Below are 27200 nucleotides of genomic sequence, written 5' to 3' on the forward strand. Positions count from 1 at the left end.
ATAAAGGGTGTTGTTATAGGTAAATTAGGGAAACATGGAAAAATGCACCTGTCATATCTATAGATTAGAGAAGAGTTTATGCCCAAACAAGAGATAGAGAGGATCATGGGAAGAAAAATGGCTATTATTGCCAATCCTCCGCTCTCACGTCTTTGTCTTGTCTATGGATACTCTTCTCACGTGTACTTGCTATGGAATCTCATTTGGCAGATATGTGGGGGCAGTTTTGTCCCTATTACTCCATTTTCAATTTAAGGCCCCCTTGGCAAACTATTTTTACTAGTCCTGCTTAGGTGCACTAGCCTAAAGTTTATTATTCCCATATTTTAAACTATAGCCTAGAAATCCAAATTCCTTCCTCAGGCACTATCCTCTTATTTCCCAAATTATCCTTTGTCTTTTAGAAGTCCTTGCCATCTTCCAGTAATCATGAGGAACGCGTTATCTATTCCATTCCTCAAAAAGTTTCAAATTTTTTTTGTCCCAAACCTCATAATCAATCAGTAGAAACATTTTTTGGTGTATCTGTTCCCTTATAAAACAATACTGCTTCTTTAAACTATTTATTTGTGAAAAACTTCTTTCCTAGGATGCTTGTGGATCCATAACCCAAGAAATGGGTACTTGCTTCGTCTACAGGAAGCACTTTATACCCCTGCCCCTTCTTTCCTGTGCTGAAACCACATCCTCCCTAATCTTTGAAGCTTTTCCTGTAGAGCTATATTGTATTTACAATAAAAAACAATCAAATTCCTTGTTAACCCTGTCTCATCTGATCGTACTGAATTAATAAATAAAGTAGTAAAAGAAAACAATTCAAAACTGTTCCAGTGGTCCTTTAGATGGATCAAAATACAATTAACTGGCTTCTAGAAGCACGCTTTCATCAGCTAAACCAGAATTTGAGTGTTAAAGCTTACTCATTATAAGTACATAGCTTAGTTTCAAAACAGCAACTACTCATTTAGGCAAAAAGTATCCATGTAGGTTTTTTCTTTTGTTTTGTTTTGAATAAACATTAACTTCCCGTGTTGGAGCCAAATAAGGCAGAAGAGCAGTAAGGGCTAGGCAATGGGGGTTAAGTGACTTGCCAAGGGTCACACAGCTGGGAAGTATCTGAGGCCACATTTGAACTTGGGACCTCCCATCTCTAGGCCTGGCGCTCTCTGAGCTACCCAGCTGTCCCACCCTTCCCCCTCCCCCCATGTAGGTTTTTTCTAAGGATCATTGCAATGTTACTTTTCAAAGTCCTACCACGGATACTGGCCTTCACTTCTCCTACCACAGAGCTCTCTTTCTTGCCAAATTACTATCTTTGTTGAGATATTCATACTGGCATGTCCAAATTTCTACTGGTAGCTGAAAGCTTCTTTTATTCTTTGTGGATTTAATTTTAGATTTAATGCTAATAAAATATTATTTTTTAAAAATGAGAAATATAGTTCTAATATCACACTCTTATCCAAGTACCTCTCTTTTTTCCTGATGGATTTTTGATTCTCAACCAGGCAGCTAGTTACCTCCTTAAGTTTAAGCTTCTCACTTCCCTTTCTATTGGTACACTGTATTAACCATAAACTCTTACTTCTTCTCTTCAAAGATTCCAACACAACCTTCTGCCTTGTCCTTGTAACATATGCCTTCCTCAATCTCTGTGTCCCTTTTCCAGGTATTAAATTTTTAAAGTGCTTTATGGAAGAATCATGTGATTGAGAGACTATTCACAGAGTACTTAGCACAGTACCTGGCACAAAATGCAGGCTCTTAAAAATGCTAATTCCTTTTCCCTCTATGGAAAGGAACAGGGGAGTTACTAGGACAGAGGAGGAGCAGGACACAGATGAAGGGCATTTAGAACTAGCATGATTAAAAGATTGACTGTGGAATGTTTTATCTGAGATTGACTTTAGAAAGGTCTTTTGGTCCAACAGAGAGAATTCCAACATGCTAGGATGAAGTCTTGGGTCAGAGGAAAATCCCTGGATGCCAGATTTGGGGCTGTAAGGAACAAAATCTCTAATTTTGCAAATGAGTTTATCAAGGCCCAAAGTCACAAGGATCAAAGATTTGTAGCTGGAAGGGATCTTAAAGGCCATCTAAGTTCCAACCCCATCATTATAGAAAAGAAACTGAGGCCCAGAAGAGATTAAATTACTGGCAAAAGGTAATTAAATAGGTAATTCAGTGGCAGAGGTGGAATATGAACCCAGGTCTCGTATTGATAGATAGTACGAAGCAAGGTTGGAAAAGAAAGTACAGGGCCTAATAGAAACCTTGAATAGCAAGTTAAAGAATTTTGTTTTCTTTTGTTTGTGAGATAGAAAGAGGATGTTGCATACATAGATTTTATGCAATACAGAATCACTAAGCAACTAAAAATCAGGAAATAATATGAACAAAAATCATAATGAAACAATAAAGCATCTACCAAATAGCTGAGCATCTCACATTACTTTTCAAATCCTTACTTTCCATCTCAAGGCTAAACAGTGGGCTGGGCAATTGGAGTTAAGGGACTTGACCAGGGTCACAAAGCTAGGAAGGGTCCGAGGCCACCCATAGTCTCTCTTTTTTTTTTTAAACCCTTACCTTCCATCTTGGAGTAAATACTGTGCATTGGCTCCAAGGCAGAAGAGTGGTAAGGGCTAGGCAATGGGGTTCAAATGACTTGTCCAGGGTCACACAACTGGGAAGTGTCTGAGGCCAAATTTGAACCTAGGACCTCCTGTCTCTAGGCCTGACTCTCAATTCACTAAGCCACCCAGCTGCCCCCATACCCATAGTCTCTTAAATCCTTGAAATTCCACTGAGAACTTGGAGTTATAGGACATGTATATACAAGCTAAGAAATTTAAATTTGATCCATGTTGTGCAAGGGATTTCAAATACTCCAAATGAAGTTTCAGGAACATTCAGTGAATGTAGTGTGAAGGAGGGATGACTTGGAGAGGGTCTAGAGCTGAATGGTCAGGAGGCTTCAGTAACAGCTTAGTCATGAATGCATTGTTACTGACTAGGTTAGTGGCAGCAGGAAAGGGTACAAACAGCTAAAGGAAGAAACAACAGCACTTGGTGGTCACTGGGACATATTTTGATGAAAACTGAGGAGTGCGTCTGAGCTTCCATGTACAGAAAGAGGAAAGCCAAGAAGAGCAGCTGGTTGAGAGTTAGATAGAGAAGATGAAGGAATCAAGACTAAGAAGAATATTCAATATATCCAAATTAATTGTAGAAATAATTTCATGATTGTAACTATCTTTAAATGTTTACATTCCAGGCTTATGATCAAGAAACACCATGATTTTGCTGGTGGAGTTGTGAATTGATCCAACCATTCTGGAGGGCAATTTGGAACTATGCCCAAAGGGTGATAAAACACTGTCTGCCCTTTGATCCAGCCATAGCACTGCTGGGTCTGTACCCCAAAGAGATAATAAGGAAAAAGACGTGTACAAGAATATTCATAGCTGCACTCTTTGTGGTGGCCAAAAATTGGGAAACGAGGGGATGCCCATCAATTGGGGAATGGCTGAACAAATTGTGGTATATGTTGGTGATGGAATACTATTGTGCTACAAGGAATAATAAAGTGGAGGAATTCCATGGAGACTGGAACAACCTCCAGGAAGTGATGCAGAGCGAGAGGAGCAGAACCAGGAGAACATTGTACACAGAGACAAACACACTGTGGTACAATCGAACGTAATGGACCTCTCCATTAGTGGCAATGCAGTGATCCTGAACAACTTGGATGGATTTACGAGAAAGAACACTATCCACATTCAGAGGAAACACTGTAGGAGTAAAAACACTGAAGAAAAACAACTGCTTGGATACATGGGCCGAAGGGATATGATTGGGGATATAGACACTAAATGAACATCCTAGTGCAAACACCAACATGGAAATAGGTTCTGATCAAGGACACATATAATACCCAAGTGGAATTGCATGTCAGCTACAGGAAGGATGGGGGGAGAGGAGGGAGGGAAAGAATATGATTCTTGTAACCAAGGAATAATGTTCTAAATTGACTAAATAAAATTAAAAAAATACACAAAAAAGAAACATAACGATTTATGATTAAACTTCCCATCCAGAAAAGACACAAATGAAAATATGTAAGACTGAAGTCTTAATGTTGTCATTTTGGAAATATCAACAGGAAAAAATACTATTAAGAATAAATACAAAAAGAATACAGCTAGGTGGTTCTGGGTCTGAGAATCCAGAGACAGGAGGTCTTGGGTTCAAATCTGACCTCAAACACGTCCTAGCTGTGTGAGACTGGGCAAATCACTTAACTCCAATTGCCCAGCCCTTATTGCTCTTTTGTCTTGGAACCAATACACAATACTGATTCTAAGATGCAAGATAAAGAGTTGTTTTTTTTTTAAAAACCCAATACAAAAAGAATAAAGTAACCAGAACCAGGAGAACAATTTGCATGATGAATATAACAGTAGAAAGGAAAACAATTCTGAAAGAGATCAGAATTAATTCAGTGACCAATGATATTTTCAGAGGACCAATAATACCTCCCTCCCACCTCAAAGAACTAACAGGGTGAAATAAGGAATGTATTTTCAAATACCTACAATGTGTTGATTGGTTTTATTCAACTTTACATATTTTTTACAATAGTAGATTGAACTGGGAAATGATAATTTTTTAAAAAGATAGCTTCAAAAGAATCCACACAAAATAAATTATTCTGTGATAAAACTTTTCAACATGGCTGAATCTTACTCAGTAACTATTCCCTCAGTGTGAGATATTTTTTTTCCTCCATCTAAAATTATGTCTGTGTGACTAGGTACGTACCACTTGCTTTTGCCTCAGAATAGGAAGGGCTGTCTTCAAAAGCAAAGATCTGCGACACACTCTGGCTCAGGTAGGAAGTAGCAGGATAGTAGGAATGCATCCTATACTGGGAACCCATGCCGTGACGATTCTCAGTGTTCTTCATCTGTTAAAATAAAATAAATTAAGGAATGCATTAAAAATGTACTTCCTGCTTATTAGAAGAACTTTCTGAATTTTTCAGATGTGAATATGGACTGAAGAGTGTCATCAAAAAACATTAGCCACACTAGTTGCATAATGAGAGTAAGAATCCTTAAGATGTCAATTGGGTCCCTCAGAACAACAGGTGCACCCGCTCTGGCTAACTTATGGTTGTATGTGGAGAGAGAGACAAGCATGGAGGAACTGAATTCTGCATCACTGAAAGGCATATCCTCACTGATGTACCCACAGACCCATTTGAGCCTTCCCAACAGTTGTTCAGAACAAGAAAATAACCTGTATCATTACAAATAAAACAAAATAAAAGGGACCACCAACTAAATAGAAGCATAACTATAACTTTGAGCCTCCCAAAGTTCAACTCTGTCCAATAGTCCCTGGGGAAGGGAGAGAAGAAAGGAGGAAGGGAGGAAGAGAGGGACAGACAGCTAGATAGTGCCAGGCCTGGTGTCAGAGGACCTGGCTTCAAATCTGACCTCAAACACGTTTAAGCTTGTGACCCTGGACAAGTAAGTCACTTACCTCTGACTGTCTAATCTTTTGAGGCTCTTCTGTCTTAGAACTTTCACTGAGAGAGGTAACAGTTTAAAAAAGGATGGAGGGGGAGGGGAGGGGAGGGAGACACCATCCAGCTCCTAGAAATCTCATACTATAACCATGTAATACTAAACAAGTGTGATACGGAGCTTCCAATTCAAGGAATTTGATCTTGATTCTAATAAGGACAGGATAAGGCTTGAACCTGTGATTCCACTAACACAGGGAGCCTACAGTGAGGAAAGTGGGATGGACACCTTTTCTGTCACTGGTCTCAGAAAGTTGTCTAAAGAATTCAGTGATTAGCCCAGGGTCACTCAGTTAGTCTGCCAAAGAACCAGTTCTTCCTGGCTTGAAGGGCAGCTATATTCATTCTGCCTTCCAAATGCACAAAGGTTATTCCTTCTGCCCTAACTCAGGCAAAAAAAAGTGGGGGGAGGGACTAAAACGAGATTTTCCTCATAAAGTTCTCTGAATGTTGGCAAACAATTAAAATATAGCAATTCTCGTTAAATAGGTGATTCCTTTTTCTTTAACTCTTTACCTTCCATATTCAATGGAATATGAGGTTCCAAAGCAGAAAAGCAGTAAGAGAGCTAGGCAATTCAGGTTAAACATGAGGCTGGATGTGAACCCAGGCTGTCCTATCTCCAAGTCTGGCTCTCTATCCACTAAGCCACCTAAATGCCCCCAAATATAGGATTTTTTTATCCACATTGCCTGAGAAAGAATTCTTTTTTATTGTTAAATATGCATGCATGCATGAAGTTTTCCTTCTTGTAGCAGGAATAGTACCACAGGATAGGTGTGGCATTAGATTTAAGAGATATATAGTGTCTCGTTTATCTAAACCGCTTCATTTGGGTCTCAGTTTCTTCATATATAAAATGAGGATAATGATGTATAGAAGATATCTTACAGGGTTGTTGTGAGGAAAAGACTTTGTAAATCTTAAAACACTATATAATTGTGGAGCTGTTCTTAATTATTAAGAATAAAGAAGGTGAGTTTTCTGGTTAATTGGATATATTTAACTTAGATCTATCACCTGTCCTGCCTGTGGTCATGTTACTGTTCCCCACGACAATGTTCACTCCTTGGGGATAGGGCCCATTTTTGCTTTTGTACCTCTAATACTATGTAGCGTCTGGCACATAGTAAGTACTAAATAAATGTTTATTAACCCAATTTGACCTCAAAGAATACTTATAATCTATACTGACTATCATTTAATCTTTCTTTGACCATTATGAAGGAAGGTCTCCACAATGTTTTTATGAATATTTAATCACTACTTTGTATGATAGCCAAAATCCTGATTGCTCAAGTTTATGGTTATTCAAATCCTGCTATTATTCTACATAAAAATTCCTTTATGTATTTTTTCATGCAGGATCCTAGAATCTAAAGTTAAGAGGAGGCTTAGGATATTTTGTCCAGGTTGACAAATTTAAAATCTCCAATTCCAATACAACATATTCTTTCTATTCAGAATAAGAGATATAAAGTTGGAAAAGACATTAGGTAGGACACCTGGATCCTCTCATTTTCTAGATGAGGAAACTAAGCGCCAGAGAGATTAGCTAATTTTCCAACCTATCTGACCAGGTACCATTTTTTCCATCCACAGCAGTTCTCACATCCAATCCCTCCTCTCTACTGACCCAGCTTCCACCTAAGTTCAGACCTTAGGTGCCTCCCATTTACATTTTCCAACAGCCTCTGCATGGGCCACCCTGTGGGTGCATCATTCATTTTTCACATGTGGCCAAAGCAATGTCCTTAAGCCCAGATCTGATGATGCCATGTGGCTCTCCTCAATACTCTTCCTCCCACTTCCAGGGCCAACCCCTCCCCCCCCCAGCTTAGCTCCACACCCTCCCACAATCGTGGCCCTTTTATTCCCCTCCCACACCATCTGACCATTCCACCTGAGCTCTGGCCCATCCCAAGGCTCTTCAGCTACTGTTGTCCCCTGTACTTCAGGAAACACATTCCCTTTTCCCTTCCATCTCACTGTAATTTAAGACAGGTTCAAGTTGCTATCCATGCCCCCCCCCCCATATTTTCATGTACTTTCTCATTAGCTTTATCCTTCTTTTTTTTAAACCCATACCGTCTGTCTTAAAATCAGTACTGTGTATTGGTTCCAAGGCAGAAGAGTGGTGAGAGCTAGGCAATGGGGGTGAAGTGACTTATCCAGGGTCACACATAGGAAGCATCTGAAGCTATATTTGAACCCAGGTCCTCCCAACTCCAGGCTACACTCTATCCACTGTGTTACCTAGCTGCCTCTTTATTAATTTTTTTAGTTCATCATACACAAAAACAATTAAGAAAAAAAATTGAACTCTAAAGCTATGTTTGTACACACACACACACACACACACACACACACACACACACACACACTATTCATGTTCCCCAATAAGTCAAGCTACTAAGTAAGAAGACTGAGAGATCAGTTAGTTTGATTCCCCAAATGTCAAATTTGGAAGCATCTCTCAACGTTTTAGTTATATTCACATTCTCTCTCTTCCTCTCCCTCCCCCTTCTGCATCCCCCTCCCTCCTTTCTCTTATCACTCATCACTATATGAGCAGAGGTTCTTAAACTGGGGACCATAAACTTAAAAAAAAATTTAAGTAACTTTTTTCAATACAACTGGTTTTCTTTGCAATCAAGTATATTATGTTATTTTGTGTATTTAAAAACACTCTTCTGAGATAGGGTCCATAGGCTTTAACAGTGTGCTAAAACAAAAATGTTAGGAACCCCTTCTCTCTGGCCTCATCTTTGAACTCGTGGGGTAGCAAGTAGTATCGCAAAGACACCTGTTCTCAAAGTCCTGTCTACTTGCCTCAAATCAGTTCCAATTTAATTTCTAGCTACACAGAATCCAGACAAAAAAAAATAAGTCAAAAAGCATTTTTTAAAATTTTACATTAAGATAGATGGGACACAAATAAAAGAAAATTCCTTCAGGAGAAGAAATTTTGGGGGATAAAATTCCAAATGTCCAACTCGAAATTACTTTTGCTTCCCTAAGACCTTAAAAAAAAAAGCAATCCTGCTACATTGTTTTAATCCTTGGATACTGCAAATATCAATTACTTGTTTTTTATTTTATTTTTTTCTCTATTAAAACCTTACTACTTCCTAATCTTTTTGGTTTTCTTTCCCTTCCCCCCCCCCCATCTTCTGATAAGTATCTGGGAATGTCACTGGGACTTCAGAAGTAACCAAATGGAAGAACTGAAGGAACCATTCAATCCTGATTAAGTAGATGACACTTTTGTTTCTTTTGTCTCCAGGAGTGTGTGAAAAATGACCTGTTTCTTTTCAACATGATGTCTTCATTTTTAATTTTAAAAAAAGTAAAATAAACAAAATAAGTAAAACCTAAAACTCTAGGATTTCAGTGAATTATGACTACTATTATTATTAGTGTGTGGTAGCTGGCAAGCAAGAGACATGTTTTATAATCTTATTACCCACACCAAGTCTATGAACCAGAGTACGACCAACAGATGGGAGCCAGGCTCTGCCAAGAATATGCATTGTATTAACCACTGAAGAAAATCTAAAGGCTTTAGATTTTGTTTTATTAAACTTCAGAATACATTTGACGGTAAATCTGAACCATAAGGTTTCCATTTTATAGATCTTGGCTACCCCATTTTATAGTAACAGTAAAATACCAACAAAGCATAAAAAATAGTTGACCTCAGTTCTGTAGAAAGATTCTTAAGTGCAATTCTTCATTCTTGTATTAACTCTTTGGCAAGGAAGAGTTTTTTGTACTTATATCAAAATCAGCTCTCCTGCCTGGTAATGGTTTTAATTTAATTTTGCTTTGTTTTAAAGCCTCTAGTAATCCAGAACTGTTTATATAGGAATTTTTAAGCAGGTTTACTTGCATCAAAATTGATGAGACACAAATAAAGGAAGACTCCTTTGCAGAAATTTGGGTTAAATTTTAAAACATCAGAAAACAAAGAGCATATACATAAAATCTGATATTCAAAACTCTAGGAGCTATTATACAATATAACTCTGAGCTTTAAATGGCAAAAAGATAATTTGTAATATATGCTGCTTTTTTACCCTAAAAAAACTTTTATCTTCCATCTCAGAATCAATACAAAGTATCAGTTCAAAGGCAGAAGGGCAATAAGGACTAGGCAATTCAGGCTAAATGACTTGCCCAGGGTCACAAAGCTAGGAAGTGTCTGAAGCCACCTCTGGACTCAGATCCTCCTGACTCCAAGTCTGTTCCTCTACCCACTGAGCCACCTAACTGCCACAATCCTAGCTTTTATTAAACCTAAGGCATTTAAAATAATTCACTGCAGATTCCTCTACTTTGGACCTATGGTTGTTAGTGTATCCATGCTGATGGTAAGGACGAAAAGTAGGACTTTATTTTTGTCCTTTTCCAAAGATTTTTGTGGTTCTAAGTGACCCCCACCCCCCATCCCCAAAACACTCAAATCAAAAGCCAAAGATTATCTAACTATTTAGCTCTTATCCAATCACTATATGAAGTTACAATGATTAAGCCTCAAATCTGATTTTTTTAAGTGAAACATGAAAAACTCTTGTGTTCTATTCATCTGCTGATATCGTAATTTCACTCATTCTTTGTAAGACACACACACACACACACACACACACACACACACACACATATCTCCTTCCCCCTTAATCACTTAAAGTACATATCATAATGCCCTAGGCTGGAAATTACTTTGTAGGGTGAGGGGGCTGAGTGTGGAGTCTACCTAAATCACCAGTAAATTGGCCAGTACTGGCAAGTCACTGTCCCTTGGTGTTTTACAACAGAAATTAGCCAGAGGGAACTTTCTTTTGTGATTTCCAGAGAGTCTGCAAAGGAAGTTATTCTTAACCTCAGTTGAACAACCTAATTGAAGAGCAGCTGCTAATTCTTGTGGGGCTTGATCTTTTCCTAGATAACAATCCTAAATTCACAGGAAAATGTCTAAAATAAACCTAAAGATGGACTTCTTGGAAATACTGTTCCTTAACAGGGAGCCAGCATAGCCAATTTGTTGGCCATTTAACTGATTTTCCCAATTGGCAGCAGGACCAGAAACAGGATGTTATGCATCATCTTTCTGTTCCCAACCAGTTCACTGGCCACAGTATTATGTAGCAAAAATGCACTCATAAACATAAACTGTGCACCCTAGTGCCCAACTCCCACCTGGACTTTGGTCTTCTAATGAGTCTCTCTGCTTCAAGGCTTTCCCTTCTTTAATCTATTCTCCGCTCAGATGTCAAAATGGGTTTTCTAAAGCCTAGGTCTGATCCTATGGCTGCTCCCCCATCTGCATAATGAGTTCCCCTGGCCCCTTCCCTATTGATTCCAGAATCAAATATATTTAGCAATTGCCTCAAATTTGCCCTTTCTTCATTCCTCTAATCTTCTTACACTTCCATGCACTCTGGACCTACATGCTAGTCCTTACACATAACACTTGAACTCCTATCTTTCTGCATCAGCCCGCTTTACCTTCACCTCTTCTGAGGGGCCTCCTTTAACACTCTGCTCCAGTCTCACCAATAAAAGGAGTTTCCAGGTCCCCTATCTTCTACTTTCCTTCCTTCTGTCATGACTCACCTTCCCTCTGACTCCCCTTTATTTATCTTTTAGGTGTCTAGTTATCTCCCCGAGGTCTCCCCTGTATTCTCCTGGAGGGGAGATCCTGTTATTACCTAATAAAGAGCTAGATGACCACTTGCCCTCTAAATATCAGTGGTCTAACTCATCCTAAAAGCTTTCCGTCTCTCCACTGAAGTCTGTCTCATTGTCATTCCTTTGCCAATGTGATACATTTTATTTTCTGGAGACTTAGTCAAACAAACAAAAAGAAATCAAGTCATCCAATACCATGAGATCTGAATCTGGGAGGAAGAGTAGAGAGGAATGAAAAGTTATCTGCAGTGCCCTCATGCCATCAACTTCTGCTGAAAAATGGCGAGCCTCAGTTTGAGTGACTCAGGACGCTCACTTACTCAGATTTTATCTACTGTTTGACCTCTGTTCAACATCTTACATAGCTGAAATGAAGTCCTTATTGAAATCACACATAAAGGATTCATTAAAATAGCTTATATTTAATGCTATCATTATATAAAAATGTTATACAGAATAATATATTATAAATTATTATCACATTAAATAAGATGCTATTATTATTGGAAAGGAATGAAAGCATTAAACATAACTCATTGTCATAGACTCCACCAGATTAAACATCAATCAATCTACCCTTCTCAGAATAATGTTTTAAATTGTGCAAAGTAAAGCATAAAGGGTTACAAAGGATTTTCCTGGCAATGAGTTTTTTTTAAAAAATAAGTTCCCAGACATCAGGTTAAGTGTTAGTTTACATTTATTATCTTGTTTTGTCTTTGCAATAGGAAACATTAATTTTTTTTAAACCCTTGTCTTCTGTCCTAGAATCAATGCTCTATTGGTTCCAAGGTAGAAGAACAATAAGAACTAGGCAATAGGGGTTAAGTGACTTCCTCAGGGTCATATGCTAGGAAGTGTCTGAGACCACATTTGAGTCCAGGACCTCCCATCTCTAGGCCTGGCTTTCTAACCACTGAGCCACCCATCAGTGGCTCAAATACAGGATGTTTTAGGAAATAGAGGTATGGTGGTATAAGTAAGGGGGTGGAGATGGAAGGAGGGGGAGACAGTGACACAGACACACACACAGACAAAATGAGTGATTTGTGCGGAGGGCACCTGCACCTTTACAAGTTGCCTAAGCAACGAGGGTGCTCCAATCACAGGCTTGCTGTGCTCAGGCCTCCTGCCCCTCCCCGGTGGGCTGCTCTACTTAGGCTGCCACTCAGTTCTGAGTCTCTGAGCTGTGAAAAGTGGCTAATCAGTTAATGGATATTTCAAAGGGAAGTGATTCCAGGTGACAAGTTACTATGAAGCCTAAACCCCAAGTGAACAGTGGAGTGTGACAAGAGCCGCTCATCTCCAATTAAAGCTAATCGCAGAGCCCGCACCCCTCTCCTGACCCCTTTCTCATCCAATTCCTTTCCTCTTCCTCTTATTTGCTCTCCCTTCCCCCCCTTTGATTTTCTGTGCCAATCATTCTGTCTTTCCTCAAGCTGCCCACTCCAGTCCCCTTCCTTCCACTTGCCATTATATGGAACCAAAGAGAGTATTTTAATATTTGTATTTACTGAATGAGCCAGTGCGACAGTACATAGAGGGCTGGCTTTAGAATTAGAGACCTAGTGAGTGTATTTTAATTTAAATTCTAAGAATTTTTGAATGTTTGTTTAAGATTGTATTTTTATAAAAATCCAAGAATTTTGATTTTTGTTTAAGATTTTACTGTTATAAAAATTCAAGATTTTGATTCTGTTCAAGAAAAGATCTTCAAGAAAGAAGTTTGAAACTTTTATATCCAGAGAATGAACTGTTGCAGAAAGATGCCGAAAACCTACACTTCATCAAGAAGATCAAGAATGAACTTTGGATATGATTGATTGGACTGAACTTTTGATTGAACATTTATTGTAATTGTACACATTTATGCCAAAAGGGACTGCCCCTAATTTGGCTTTCTGTCAATGCGCCTAGCAAAACATTGGTTTTGCTTTCTTTTCTTTTCTATTTCCTCTCTCACTATTCTAATTCTCTTAGAAAATTGAATATTATGTATATCTATAGTTAGAATTGAATTCAGAATTACAAAATTGATTATGTTGTTTGATCAATGGGGAGACTGGTCTCCCATGATCATCAGGGGGGATTGTAAACCTTAAAATTTCTTAGACTTATGAATGTTGGAAATTTCCCCATTGGGAAATTTCATACTTGAAAAAATTTCCTACTGATAGTAAGAACTCTACTGGAATATGAAATTCCTTAGCATGGGATCCTCTCCTCCTTCTCCTCCCTACTTAAAACTACTTTAGGACAGAAACCTTTTGCTAAACAATGGAAAGGGCTTTGACCTATGCTTAAGCATAGAACAGGAAGTTCTTTGAGTCATGATTGATTTTAGAATTGATACAATAGAGATACTTGGAATGACAGAACCAGATCTTGGAACTTACAATCTCCACCCTACTCAGAGTAACAGGATTTAGGAAGGGCTGCAACAAAGATCAAGATTTAATTATTTGAGAATATGACCTTCAACAGACATGTGCAAAGGAAACAGACCTCTGGGCGGTCTTGGGTTAAGCTAGAGCCACCATTGGCACAGGGGAGACATCGACAGTGATTGGTAGATGTGAGAACTGAGGGGAGGGGACTTAGAGGGTTTCCTTAAAGATAGCGGGGTCTGAGGAGAGAGAGAGGAGGTTTTGCTCTGAGCGAGGTGGCTCTGAAGGAGGACTGAGGAGGTTGCTGGGTTGGAGGACCAGGAGAGAAGCCTGGCTCTGAAGGAGGAGAATTCTCTGGAAACATTTCTTGAAAGGAGGCTCTCTTGAAGGTGGAGCCTGAGGTTGGCATGAGAAGCCTTACCTAGAGAGATCTTGGGTGAGTGATAAAACCAACTGACTGATTTATTCATTCTTCTTTCTTTCTTACTTTCTCTCTTTTTCTATTGATTAATCAGTGTATTATAAATTAAATTTCTCTATAAAATCCAGTTGGCTTGGGCATATTCATAAATTGGGAATATATTCCCTGGTGACCATCTTATATTTATATAAAACCAAGACACAGTAGAAAACATATTTCAGTGGTCATAATTGTTATATATTTCCCTTGCTCCCAAAACATTTTAATTATCACAGTTTATGGCTCCCACTCTCTTATCTACAACTATTTAACACTTAAAAACTATTTTAAATCTAACATGAGTCAAGTATTACTTCTGATATATATGCCCATGTGACCACAAATAAGTCATTTAATAGCTCAGAGCCCCAGGCAACTTTCTTTTTTCTTTTAAACCCTTACCTTAGGTCTTAGAATCAATACTGTATATTGGTCCCAAGGCAGAAGAGTGGTAAGGGCTAGGCAATGGGGGTTAAGTGACTTGCCCAGGGTCACACAGCTAGGAAGTGTCTGAGGCCCAGAACCTCTAGGCCTGACTCTCCATCGACTGAGACACCTGGCTGCTTCCTCTAGCAAACTTCTTATACTACTAATCACATAAGTTGTTAATATGAATCAGTGGAGTGATTTTGCACCCCAGGAATTTTCCACACTGATGAAATTGGCAAACTGTACCTTCCTCTCCAAAAAAGACCAAAAAAAAATGAAGAACTCTATGCTTAACTTTAAAACAGGTACAGTTAATATTTAATGCTTTAAACATCAATTAACATGCATTTATTATAGGTGCCAAGAACTGTTTTAGGTTCCAGGGAAACAAATACAAAGAATGAATCAATGAGAATTCTCCAAGACATATTCATTCTATGCAAGAAGCACTACTTTAAGTTTTCCCACCTTAGTACTAATAATGCTCAGTAGAGAAGAGGTATGCAGGCATGTGCCTTCAAGCATGGTTCAGGTCAGGGAAAATGAAATAAAGAAACTGAAAAAGGTCACAAGCATCCACAAGACAGTCTTGTGCACTTTAAGGGGTATATTGGGGGCAGCTAGATGGTACAGTTGGTTCCAAGTGATCTGCCAGGGTCACACCGCTAAGAAGTGTCTGAGGCCAAATTTGAACCCAGAATCTCCAGACTCTAGGCCTTACTCTCTATCTACTGTGCTACCTAGCTGCCCCAAGATTTGGATTTTTAAATCCTGTCACAAAAACTTACTAGCTGTGCAACCCTGGGCAAGCCACTTATAACAAATCTGCTTGTTTCCTCATATGTAAAATGAGGATAATAATAATATCTGATTCTATGTCTATAATCAGAATTGAGTAGAGGCCAGTGCCTGCCACTGAATAAATAAATGCGACTCCAGTGGCCTCGCCTCTGTTCACTAGGTGCCAGTGATTCTGAGAGTCCAGTAGATTTCTAGGACTGACTCTCCTCTTGTCACTATGAACAAGGTCTCATAAAAATTCTTCATTCCTCCAGTTCCAAGGCAAGAAACAGTATCTTGTCTGCCTGACCACTCTAAAGATCTACTACTGGATTACCAAGGGAAGCACATACGTCTTAGCATATATAAATCTGTGGAATAAAAATAAAGCACTCTTAACCTTTCAGAGAAAAATAATGTACATTCATTTAACTTCTGAAGAATATAGTTGATTTGTTTTCAGTCATGTTTAAACAACAAATCAATGATGTAAGCTAGGGAAGTCAGTTTCCAAAAGTTCAGAAAAAAGATTGATGTGATCAATTGAGAAAAAAGGAAGTTGCCTCAAGATGAATGGAGACTCCTAAAGAAGAAGTTCTAGCAAAAATCATGAATGCTTTTGATAAGAAAGAAAATGAGTACATGTACAATTTCACAGGCAAATTCTGCAAGGAGCCCAGGTTTTATGGAAGTTATTCATTTAAAGTTGTTTTTTTAAGTAACTGCTCCAGATCAGTTATCATCTTCATTACTATAATAAGGTGAAATACAAGTAGAAGGGGATATGCTGAAATCAAGAATGGGAAGGACTATGGCAAGCTAGGGTAGAGGGGCTCAGCACTAAGGGTAAGAAGAGCAGCAGGATAGGCAGGACCTAACTGAGATGCCTAGCCCTGTACAACCAAGGTATAGACTGGAGGAGGAGGAAGTATGGATCCAAATTTCTGTCTGGTGGGAAGTGCCAGAGTAGACAGAACTAGGCCTGGAGAGGGGAGGTCCTAAGTTCAAATCTGGCTGCAGACACTTCCTACCTCTGTGAGCCTGGGCAAGTCACTTAACCCCCATTGCCTAGCCCTTACCACTTTTCTGCCTTGAAACCAATACACAGTGTTGATTCCAAGACAGATGGTAAGGGTTTTTTGGGTTATTGTTTTTTAAAGCTGCATGACCCTAAAATCAGAAGGGAAACAACAAATTGGGAAAAAATCTTCATAGAAACCTCTGACAAAGGTTTAATTACTCATATTTATAATGAGCTAAATCAATTGTACAAAAAATCAAGCCATTCTCCAATTGATAAATGGGCAAGGGAAATGGATAGGCAGTTCTCAGATAAAGAAATCAAAACTATTAACAAGCACATGAAGAAGTGTTCTACATCTCTTATAATCAGAGAGATGCAAATCAAAACAACTCTGAGGTATCACCTCACACCTAGCAGATTGGCTAACATGACAGCAAAGGAAAGTAATGAATGCTGGAGGGGATGTGGCAAAGTAGGGACATTAATTCATTGCTGGTGGAGTTGTGAACTGATCCAACCATTCTGGAGGGCAATTTGGAACTATGCCCAAAGGGCGACAAAAGAATATCTACCCTTTGACCCAGCCATGGCACTGCTGGGTCTGTACCCCAAAGAGATAATGGACACAAAGACTTGTACAAAAATATTCATAGCTGCGCTCTTTGTGGTGGCCCAAAACTGGAAAACGAGGGGATGCCCATCAATTGGGGAATGGCTGAACAAACTGTGGTATATGTTGGTGATGGAATACTATTGTGCTAAAAGGAATAATAAAGTGGAGAAGTTCCATGGAGACTGGAACAACCTCCAGGAAGTGATGCAGAGTGAGAGGAGCAGAACCAGGAGAACATTGTACACAGAGACAAACACACTGTGGTATAATCGAACGTAATGGACTTCTCCATTAGGGGCGGTGTAATGTCCCTGAACAACTTTCAGGGATCCAGGAGAAAAAAAACACCATTCATAAGCAAAGGATAAACTATGGGAGTGGAAACACCGAGAAAAAGCAACTGCCTGAATACAGAGGTTGAGGGGACATGACAGAGGATAGACTTTAAATGAACACTCTAATGCAAATACTATCAACAAAGCAATGGGTTCAAATCAAGAAAACATCTAATGCCCAGTGGACTTACGCGTCGGCTATGGGGGGTGGGGGGGAGGAAAAGAAAATGATCTATGTCTTTAACGAATAATGCTTGGAAATGATCAAATAAAATATATTTTAAAAAAAAAAAAAAAGCTGCATGACCCTGGGCAAGTTACATAACCCTTATCACCTAGCCCTTGCTGCTCTTCTGCCTTAGAACTAATACTGAAATGGAAGGTAAAAGTTTTTTTTTTAAAGAGACCTTTCTCCATTGTTTAGATTTCTCAAGGACAAAAAAGCTCGACTTAGGAGTGACTCTCTACTTCTTCACAGTAGAAAGACAGCCAGAAACCACTGGATGTCTCTAGAGTTCCTAATGTAGCCATTTACATTGTGTTCTGTGACAATAATCTACCTGAAGAAAGAGGGTCTGTGGTCAGGAAAGAGTTAAGTCTTTGATGGAAGGCATTTAGAAGGCAGCTCCAGTTGTGTTTCTGGTTCTATAGGTCTAAGGGGCCACCCAGTCATCCAAAACATGTATTAGAGAGCTCAAGTAAAAAAAACCTTAATTTCTAACCATTTTGCTTGTTAAATCATTACTGATCCAATGCCCTGTGACCCAAGGGGTTAGAGAAGCAGGAGGGCTGGGGGGGGGGGTCTGAAAGAACACCAGAGCCAAAGACATGGGACTGAAACCCACCTTTGCTATTTTCTCCCTGTCCAAGTTTAGAAATGCCAGTTTCCTTCACCGTAAAAAAGAGGAGATTGGCTTTCTAGCTCTCCACCTATGATCCTCTATTTGCACGTGAATGTTTTCTCATAAGTCACTGCACACTTTATACCTGTATACTGTATACCGTAGCAATATACTGTATACCATTTTCCATCTAGGACCTCCTTTGAGAGTGTTGAAAACCCTCCCAGGAACAAGAAGAAAATGTCACCTGTGTAATCCAGATCTCCTTCATCATCCTCGATTTTATAACAGGAATAAGAAAAGTTATGCCCATAGGACTTTACTGGAGAATTATCTCCATTCAGTCTGCAGACACCCACACTCATCCCACACATCTACTGCATGGTCAAGTCTTGTCATTTCTACCTCAACACATTTCTTTTCTACAGCCCCCTCTGGGACATCCTGGCAAAGACACTCATCACCTCACCAAAGCCTGCTAGTGGAAATGAGTTTTATATGATAATACATGTATGGCCCAGATCAAATTGCTTACCATCTCAGAGTAGAGGGAGGGAGACAATTTGGATCTTATAATTTTGGAAAACATATGTTGAAAATTATTATTACATGGAATTGGGAAAATAAATTTTCTTTCAATCAAAGAATAAAAACTAACAGAAAAAAAATCCTTCACAACCTAAGCTCTTCCTTCCTTTCCAGGCCTCTGACACTTTACACCCTTTCCAAGTACTCTATGATCCAGCCTCTTTGCTGTCCCTCAAACAAAGGGTGCTCTATTCCTCTTCACATCCAACTCTTGGATTTTCTAGCCTCCTTCAAGACTTAGCTTAAACTCTACCTTATGCCAAGAAGTCCTACCTAGCCTCTTCAATTTCTAGTGCCTTCTCTCTGAGATTTGTTGCCAATCAATCAATAAATATTTAGTAAACACCCCATATATGTCAGGAATTGTGCCAAGCACTGGGAATTTAGAAGGAGGAGGAAAAAAGTACCTGCCCTCAAGGAGCATATGATCTAACAAGGAAGATAACTTGACAACAAATAGGTTACATAAAATAGGAACAGGAGATAATTTGGCAGAGGGAAGCCACTGGTATTGAGAGGGGATGGGGGAGAGCTTCCTGTAGAGAATGAGATTTTAATTGAAAATCAAGGAAATTAGAGAGGTCAGTCATTGGGGAGCAATCCAGAATTTATCAGGCATATACTTAGTTGTTTATATATTGTCTCCTCCACTAGAATGTTAGCTCTGAGGGGAGGAATAATTTTTTTGCCTTTCTTTGTATCCTAAGTGTTTGACACAATATCTGGTATATAATTAGTGTTACATGAAATAAGGGGATGATAGGAAAGGCCTTTTGTGGGCGGTGGGATTTTAGATAGCTCGATGGAGGGATAGATGATAGATAGATACATAGATGGACAGATGGAAGGAAGGGTGGGAAAGATGAGTAATTAATAAATACTTATTATTATTGATAATGATGATAATGATAATGGTGATGATGAAGACTGGAATGAATTTTGAGCATGTTAGATATCAGTAACAATTATTCCTTCACTGAAGCCTCATGCTGATGCCTCCTTGTGGCACAGAGGTGACCCTGGGTTCTTGTAGGCAGTGGCTGCAAAGTATAAGATCTGAGAAGATCCTACATCAAACTGGAAGTCCCAGGTTTAAGACTCTCAATGGCCTGGATATCTAGCAACCAAGGAGCAAGCAGTCCAGCTAAGTTAAGAAAAGCTCAGCATCAGAAGGTTAGCCATGAAGTAATGATTTTTTTTAAGTCAAAGCTACTTGTGAAGACTGTTCAAGAACTGGAGAGGTTATAATACTCCATACTATTAAAACCTTCCTTCTTTTGATGATCTCTAATTTATCCTGTAGTTTATTTATACATAGCAGTGAATAGTCCTTGAGAATATGACCTGTTTTTGCCTTTCTTTGACTCCTTAGTGCTTAGCGCCGTGCCTGGTGACTAACAAAATAGATCTCAGTGGAAGGGTGCCCTGGCTAATTAAACAAATCATAGGTTCCTGCAATAAATATTATTGCACTTACTACACAAGATCCTTTCCTTCTTTGTTTTAATGTAACACACTTGTCTGTCACTAATATTTCAAACACAAACATCTTTACACACAAATTTTTGCCCAAATTCTGAGATGCCATTTGTAGAGTTATCCCAGGTCCTTTCATCAATAGCTGTCAAAATTATATTCTAACCAAGTCACTTTCCTAATCAAAAATATTCTTATGCCTTTAATGCAAACCACTCAGCTTGGCCTTTAAAGACCTTCGTAATTAAGCTCTAACCTTTTCAGATTTACTTCACTTTCAGAATTTATCCTCTTCTCCAGCCCACCTCCCACTTCCTTCCATCAACCTTAATTACAGCTCTCCAATAGAATAGCAAAGGCTCAATTTCCTGACCCCTAGCCTTTGCATACACCCCCCCAGGCTTGGAAAGCACCCTCTCTAGGTTCCTTCAAAGTTCAGATTATGTGCTCTCTCTCCTACGAGTTTCCCCAGTCTTGAGCATTTTAGGCAAATCTCTGCTTTGCTTTCTCAAATTTTCTTGGATTTACTTAAACTGTTTACATTATATGTTGCATTCTCCAGCAAAATATAAGTTCACTGAGAAACAGGAGCAGAGTTGTTTGGTTTTTTTAAATATTTATAGCTCCAGAATCTAGCAAAGGGCCTTACACACAGCAGATTCTCAATCAATCCTGGGCAAACTGAATTGATTGCCTTTGAATTCTGGCTCTAACTCTTCTCTATCCATGAGACCATTCAAGAATAATTTTAACTTCTCCAAACCTGTTTCCCTATTCCTAAATGAAGTTTAAAATGCTTGAATTAAGCTAGCTTACAGAGTCATTATGAAGAGAGTAGTTTCTAGTGTCAGCTAGGTGACTCAATGGATAGAGTGCCAAATCTGGAGACAAGAAGTCCTGGCTTCAAATTTGACCTCAGGTACTTCCTAGCTGTGTGATCTTGGGCAAGTCATTTAGTCTCAATTGTCCAACCTTTACCACTCTTCTGCCTTGGAATCGATACTTATTATCTCTTCTAGGATTGAAGGTAAGGGTTTAAAAAAAAGATATCATTTTTTTTAAACTTTTAGGTGCTATAAAATTGTTAAGTAGCAATTATCTAATCACCATTTAGCAATTATTTAACCGCCATTATTATATGTCTTCATATAGAAATATTCTGTGTTTAATATTTATATATACCAATCTGAAACTTTATACATATTATGGGCAATCTGCATTATATATAAACACATAAGCAACATTTTCCAGCATAAAAATGGAGACAGTAAAAAGGCATATTCTGGGACTTACTTGGACTTCAGAATAGGAAATCTTAAGAGATATTCATATCTGTCTCACCTTGATAGACAAATTTAATTAACCTTTGCTATTCTGTTCCAACCTACTGTTTTAGACAAAAGCAGTGACCCATAAACAATATGTTACTATCAGAATCTCAATTGCCGCGACACCAAGAGATATAGCCCTATCAGCAGTATCGGAAAATAAACCACTTAGATTAGCTCCTCTAAGAAATATGGATTATATTCATGTCACACATGAGTTGTCAGAAACATTAGGATACTTTTTAGCATAAATCTGCTGTGTGAAGGCTATCTTATGAAGATAGTACATGATATACTGCTGAAAGGCCAAGTTGGGATTGTTTGGAGCTATCTGTAAAGTTTACCTGCACACATACAGAGACACACAAAGGCAAACAAACCCAAAATGTTACTGATCTGCTTTCCAAGTGATGATAAAATGATCAGTGCATCCTTGCTTAACTGATAAAATGAATCAAGATGAAAGGAACCAAAGAAACAGCCAAATTCAGAAGCACAGAATGTCTGATCTGGAAGGGGCCATAGGAATAATTTAGTCCAAAACGCTAATTTTAAAGATGAGGAAGATGAGCCTCAAAGACTGTCAGTAGTTTGCTCAAAACCTCACAGCTCCTTGAGAAATAAGCATCACAAGAATAAGAGAATATCTCTCAATTTTGGATTTTCCCTAGCATCTGGTAAAGTGCTCTTTACATAGCAGATACTTAATAAGCATTAAGTGAACGAACGGATGGATGGACAAATGAACAGTGGTAGAGCTAAGACTAAAACCGAATCTTCCTAGATCCCAATTTACTGTCCGTTCTACTAAATTACTAAGAATGTTTCTTTCCAAAGAAAGGCATGGGAGTTCAGAGGAGGGCTGAGACAACCAATTCTCTGGAACAGGATCTGAATTCAAAATTTGCCTCTGATACTTAGTAAGTGTGTGGCTACAAAGTCTCTAAAGTCTCTTGCACAAGTCACTTTATTTCTCAGCCTCTCAGTTTCCTCATCTATAAAATAAGGAAACTTTCCAGGGGAGTTGTAATGATTAAATAAGATATTTATAATGTACTTTGCAAACCTTAAGGTTCTTTGTAAACTATTAATTCTTTTCACTGGATCTCAAGCACTTCAAAACTTCAGTACAAGAATGCCAAGAGGGGCATGATGATTTCTCAGCATCTTCCCAATTCTTTAGGAACCAGAGGAAAATTTCCCCCCATTGCCTCTAACGTTTGTGGAAATTTTATATCTGCAGGAGCAGCTAGGTTGCTCAGTGGATAGAGATCCAGGCCTGGAGACAGGTGGTCCTGGGTTCAGATCTGGCCTCAGACACTCCATAGCTATGTGACCCTAGGCACAGTTCATACTGCTCTTCTGCCTTAGACCCAAAACAAAGTATTGACTCTTAAGACAGAAGAGAAGGATTAAAGAAAATACCAAGAAATTCCTTGCACCAACACATCCTCGAAGGTATTAGTTATAAAGTAATTGCTGGGGATAGTAACCCAGGGACCCCAAGAGTACTAGTAAAGGAGTCTCCTTAGTTCCTACTATTGGTCTACAAAACATTTGACTTCTAGTCAAGATGATTTAGAAACCACAACCCTAAGCAATCTTACCCTCCAAAAATGAGATTCAGAGAAGTACAGTAGCTAATATAGCTGTCCTTGATGTAAGAGACCTAGATTAAAATTCCATCTCATACATACTGGTTTCATGACATTGGAAAAAGTACTTAAACCTCTCATGACTATGCATAATTATGTGCAACTAGACATTGCAAAGAGAGCTGATGACTTCAGGGGGATGGAATTTCCTCATCCAGGAGCTCACTATACCATGGAATCACAGGTCCAGTTCTTGTCCCTATCTTCAGAGTAGTCATGGTCAATAACAAGAGCATCTTCATGTTTGGAAGACATCTGGGAAGCCCCAATGTTGAGTCATCCAGCTACACCTTATCTTATCAATGATGATTCTTTTAATAAAGAATATGGCTTGACTAATTCATCTCAAGATCATCTGTCTAGTTGGAAGGGAACGTCAGAGGTCATATGGGAAATATTCTCCCATTTTACAGATGAGGAAGCTGAGATGCACTGTATTAAAGAAATCTGCCTGTGGTCATAAAAGTAAACAGCAAAGACAGAACTGAATCCAAGTCTTCTAACTCAATTAACACCTTTATTTTTAAATGTGCTTTCTCCAAATGGGTTTTATACTTTCTCAAAATAGTTACTGCTCTATTTTAATACCCACTAACCAAAAATTAAAACACAACAAACTAGTGGGAGATTAAAATAGGGGTGGCAGAAAGATAAAGGAATATAGGTGGCTATATATTCCCTTATCATCCTTGTAGACATAATTTTTCTACATGACCATTCTCTGTAAGATTTTTAGATCATAGATTTAGAACTGAAAGGAACCTCAGATGATCCAGTCCAACCCCATTATTTTATCTATGAAGAACCAGATCACACAGGTAAATAAATAATGAGTATTTGAACCCCAGGGGATGTTGGCTTATAAGTTGCAGTACAAGATGGAGAAACATAGGGTAGACTACAGTGTCACCAAGTGGATTCATGGCTGATTAAATGACTGGATACAAAGAGTTGATTAATGGGTTTATTTTAACTTGGGAGAAAAGTCAAGGCATGTTGAAAGGTTCTGTGCTTGGCCTTGTTCTTTTCTGTCAGTAGTTTGCCTTCTTATCAAAGCTGCGAGAAGACAAGATCAGGAAAGCCCCCTCTTCTCCTATATGGATTCTCTGACCGGAGACCCAAAGAACAAAAACCCAACAGCTGGAAGAATACATCTGGTATATGCCAGGTACCACATAAACCACTGAATTCAGATTAAATACCAACTGGGAAAAACCTAATCTATGAGAAATTTAAGTGAAACAACCTTAAGGATTTTTGGTTTTTGGAAGCTCAATCAAATCAACCATGAGGCCTGGCTAAGAAAAACTCCAATATCAGTTTGGGCTACAATGAGAAAAATAACATCAAGAAAAAAGAGAAGTAATATCTTTCTGTACTCGGTCCGTTGTCATAGTCAGCTAAGGAGAACAAAAGACCCACCATGATGAGACAGCCTTGGAGTTAAAAACCTGCTCCACAACATACTACCTGGGTGACTGTGATTGTCTCAGTTTGTGTGCTGTAGCAACAATTTATCCCCTGTATTCCAATGGGGAATTCCTTCATTCTATTAAAAATCAAGAGATCTAAATAAGTCTTATAGAGGTACATGGGACAGTGGTGAAAGGATGGTGATTTAGAGTAAAAGGTAGGTTCAAATCTCACCTCTGGCATCTCTCACCTGAGTGACCCCACCTCTCTGAACCTCAGTTTTCTCATCTGTAAAATGGAGGTCTTGGACAAGATGGCCCCTGAAAGCCATTCTTCTGCCATACACTGACTGATGTGCAGAACATTGATGGAAATTAAGTGATTGAAATCACAAAATTATGCACGAATTTTTTTTAAAGAGCTACAGATGTTTTCACTAACTACTTCATTTTAGAGATAAGGAAGCCACGGTCTAATGAGGTAGAATTATTTAAATAAAATTAAGTAACTAATTAGTGTCATATAAAGTAGAAGAAACAAAGTCTCCAGATTCTCAGTCATAGGTATGCATACAGGGTGGGCATTTTGTGTGACTCTTTTTTAAGTTTGTATTTTTAAAGTTAAGTTGAGTTTTTCATTGTTAAAGTTTGGTCAAGTTTTGGTTATTTAGTCTGACGAATAGAAACAATGTCCTTTAGGATTAAGTGTTCAATAAATGTTTGCCTTTTAAAAAATGCCCTGGGTATACACCCTAAATAAATGTGCTCTGCACAACCTCAATCCTAGCCCTGCATGTTTTGCCTGGATGCTATGTATAACATTAGGTGTGGCCTAGCCTTATTCCAAAGGTAAATGTATTTGAATAAGCAGTAAAGAAAAGGAGTAATCTGATATCCTTTTTAAACAGAAAACCTATGATAAAGATCAAGGGAGTAATGATTTAAATAGATTGAAGTACTAAGTATAATACTGCTTCGGTTCATGAATAGAATGAGTTAGAAAAATGCACTTTGGCATGAGTAACTTATCTGAAGGAAGATGTAATGAAGGATGTGTAGGATTTTATTCCAGGGAATTAATGACCCCATCTCCTTTCTCCTTGCCCTTTTCCGGTCCCATTCTATTTCTCCTCAGTGGGTCCTGCATGAGTTCTGGAAACAGTGCTGCCGCCTCCTGCTTCAGCTGTTGGAGTTGGGTGCTCGCTCCCTCCACATCCAAGAGAATTTAATAAAAGGAATCTTGCTCAGAGACTTGTTCATCCAGATCACAGTGTATGGCTGGGAAGCCGTGTAAGCTTTACTGAACAGAAATCAGCCACACCTCCCCAAGAATATACGGGTGGTGATCTTTAAAAAAAAAAAAAAAGTTTAAGACTGTGGGAGAGAAGGTGGTTCTGGGCAAGTCACTGGTGTCCAGGCCTGGCTCTCACCGAGCCACCTCGCTGCCCTATGGAGGGTCTTTTCATGTGTCCTGCTCAAAAATCATTTGTTGATTTTCTGTTGCCTACAGGATACAATACTCCTTAGCATGCTGTTCAAGCTCCTGCAGGACTTCACTGTGGCTTACCCTTCCAGCCCTCTTTCTATGGATTAGCCAGGCCTCCCTCCTTCTCTATTCCAGGCCCTCCTGCCGTCACAGATTTAGACAAAACTGGTCTCTCTTTTCCTGGATTACCATCCCATAGACAAGCCTTCCCTTCTGCCTGTACAATGGTCACCTCCATGAGACCCTTCTTGGCCCCTACCTACCTACCCCAAAGAGGCCTCGGCTTCGTCCCATCTGCTGGGGCAGGGTTCGCTGGCAGCAAACCAGAGACTCCCCATGGGCAGTCTGCTCCCCATGGTAGCTCCTCTCCTGGGACCTCACTGCAGCCATGCCAGCCCCAGCCCCAGCTCAGAACTCCTGAAACCAGGGCCCTGGGCCTCTTTGGTGATGGAGAGCAGTGCCAGATAGGGCCTGCTTGGGTTTCTTGGTGCCCTTTCTTTGCTTTGCTCCTTTGCCTTGATCCCATTTTACTGTGTTTCTCATTTGTGTGCCCAATTGACTGTAAAACCCCTACAGACAGAGACCCTTGCTGAAAGGGTGCTTAAAATGTGTACTCAAGGAGACAGCTGAGTGATTCAGTGGATTGGGAGTCAGGCCTAGACAATAAGTCCTGGGTTCAATTCTGGTCTCAGATCTTTCCTAGATGTGTGACCCTGGGCAAGTCATTCAATCCCCATTGCCTAGCCTTTACTGCTCTTCTGGCTTGGAACCAATATTTAGTATGGATTCTAAGACAGAAGGTAAGAATTTTTTTAAATTTCTTTAAGTGTATTAAATTGAACAGTTGGACCAGTCCATATTTATTTAGCACCTAATGTGTATAAGAGATGTTGGGAGGGTAACTATCAAGGCTGTGTTATGTCAAAAGCCCTTTATCCAAGGAGCAGCCTCTGATGAATTTGTGTGTCTTTGGCCAATAGAAATTTGTGGCCCAATCACACACTCTGTCCTCTTATGCAACAGGAATAACATTTGTGGCACTGGAATAAACTCACAATCAATGGCTATTGTGGTTGTCCAGTAGTTCAGTTTGCTTCTGCA

The 27200-nt window shown here is 39.1% G+C and overlaps 1 protein-coding gene across 1 annotated transcript in view; it reads right to left on the minus strand.

The window, feature by feature from the left end:
• The window catches only part of DMRT1 (doublesex and mab-3 related transcription factor 1), a 140729-nt gene that overhangs the window by 56405 nt on the left and 57124 nt on the right, over window positions 1-27200 (minus strand). The window contains exon 4 of the mRNA XM_001365581.4: window positions 4825-4969. Within this exon, the coding sequence (XP_001365618.1) occupies window positions 4825-4969 (145 nt within the window). The remainder of the gene's footprint in view (window positions 1-4824; window positions 4970-27200) is intronic.

This window comes from Monodelphis domestica, chromosome 7 (genome assembly GCF_027887165.1).
Source record: "Monodelphis domestica isolate mMonDom1 chromosome 7, mMonDom1.pri, whole genome shotgun sequence".
Taxonomy (NCBI): Eukaryota; Metazoa; Chordata; class Mammalia; order Didelphimorphia; family Didelphidae; genus Monodelphis; species Monodelphis domestica.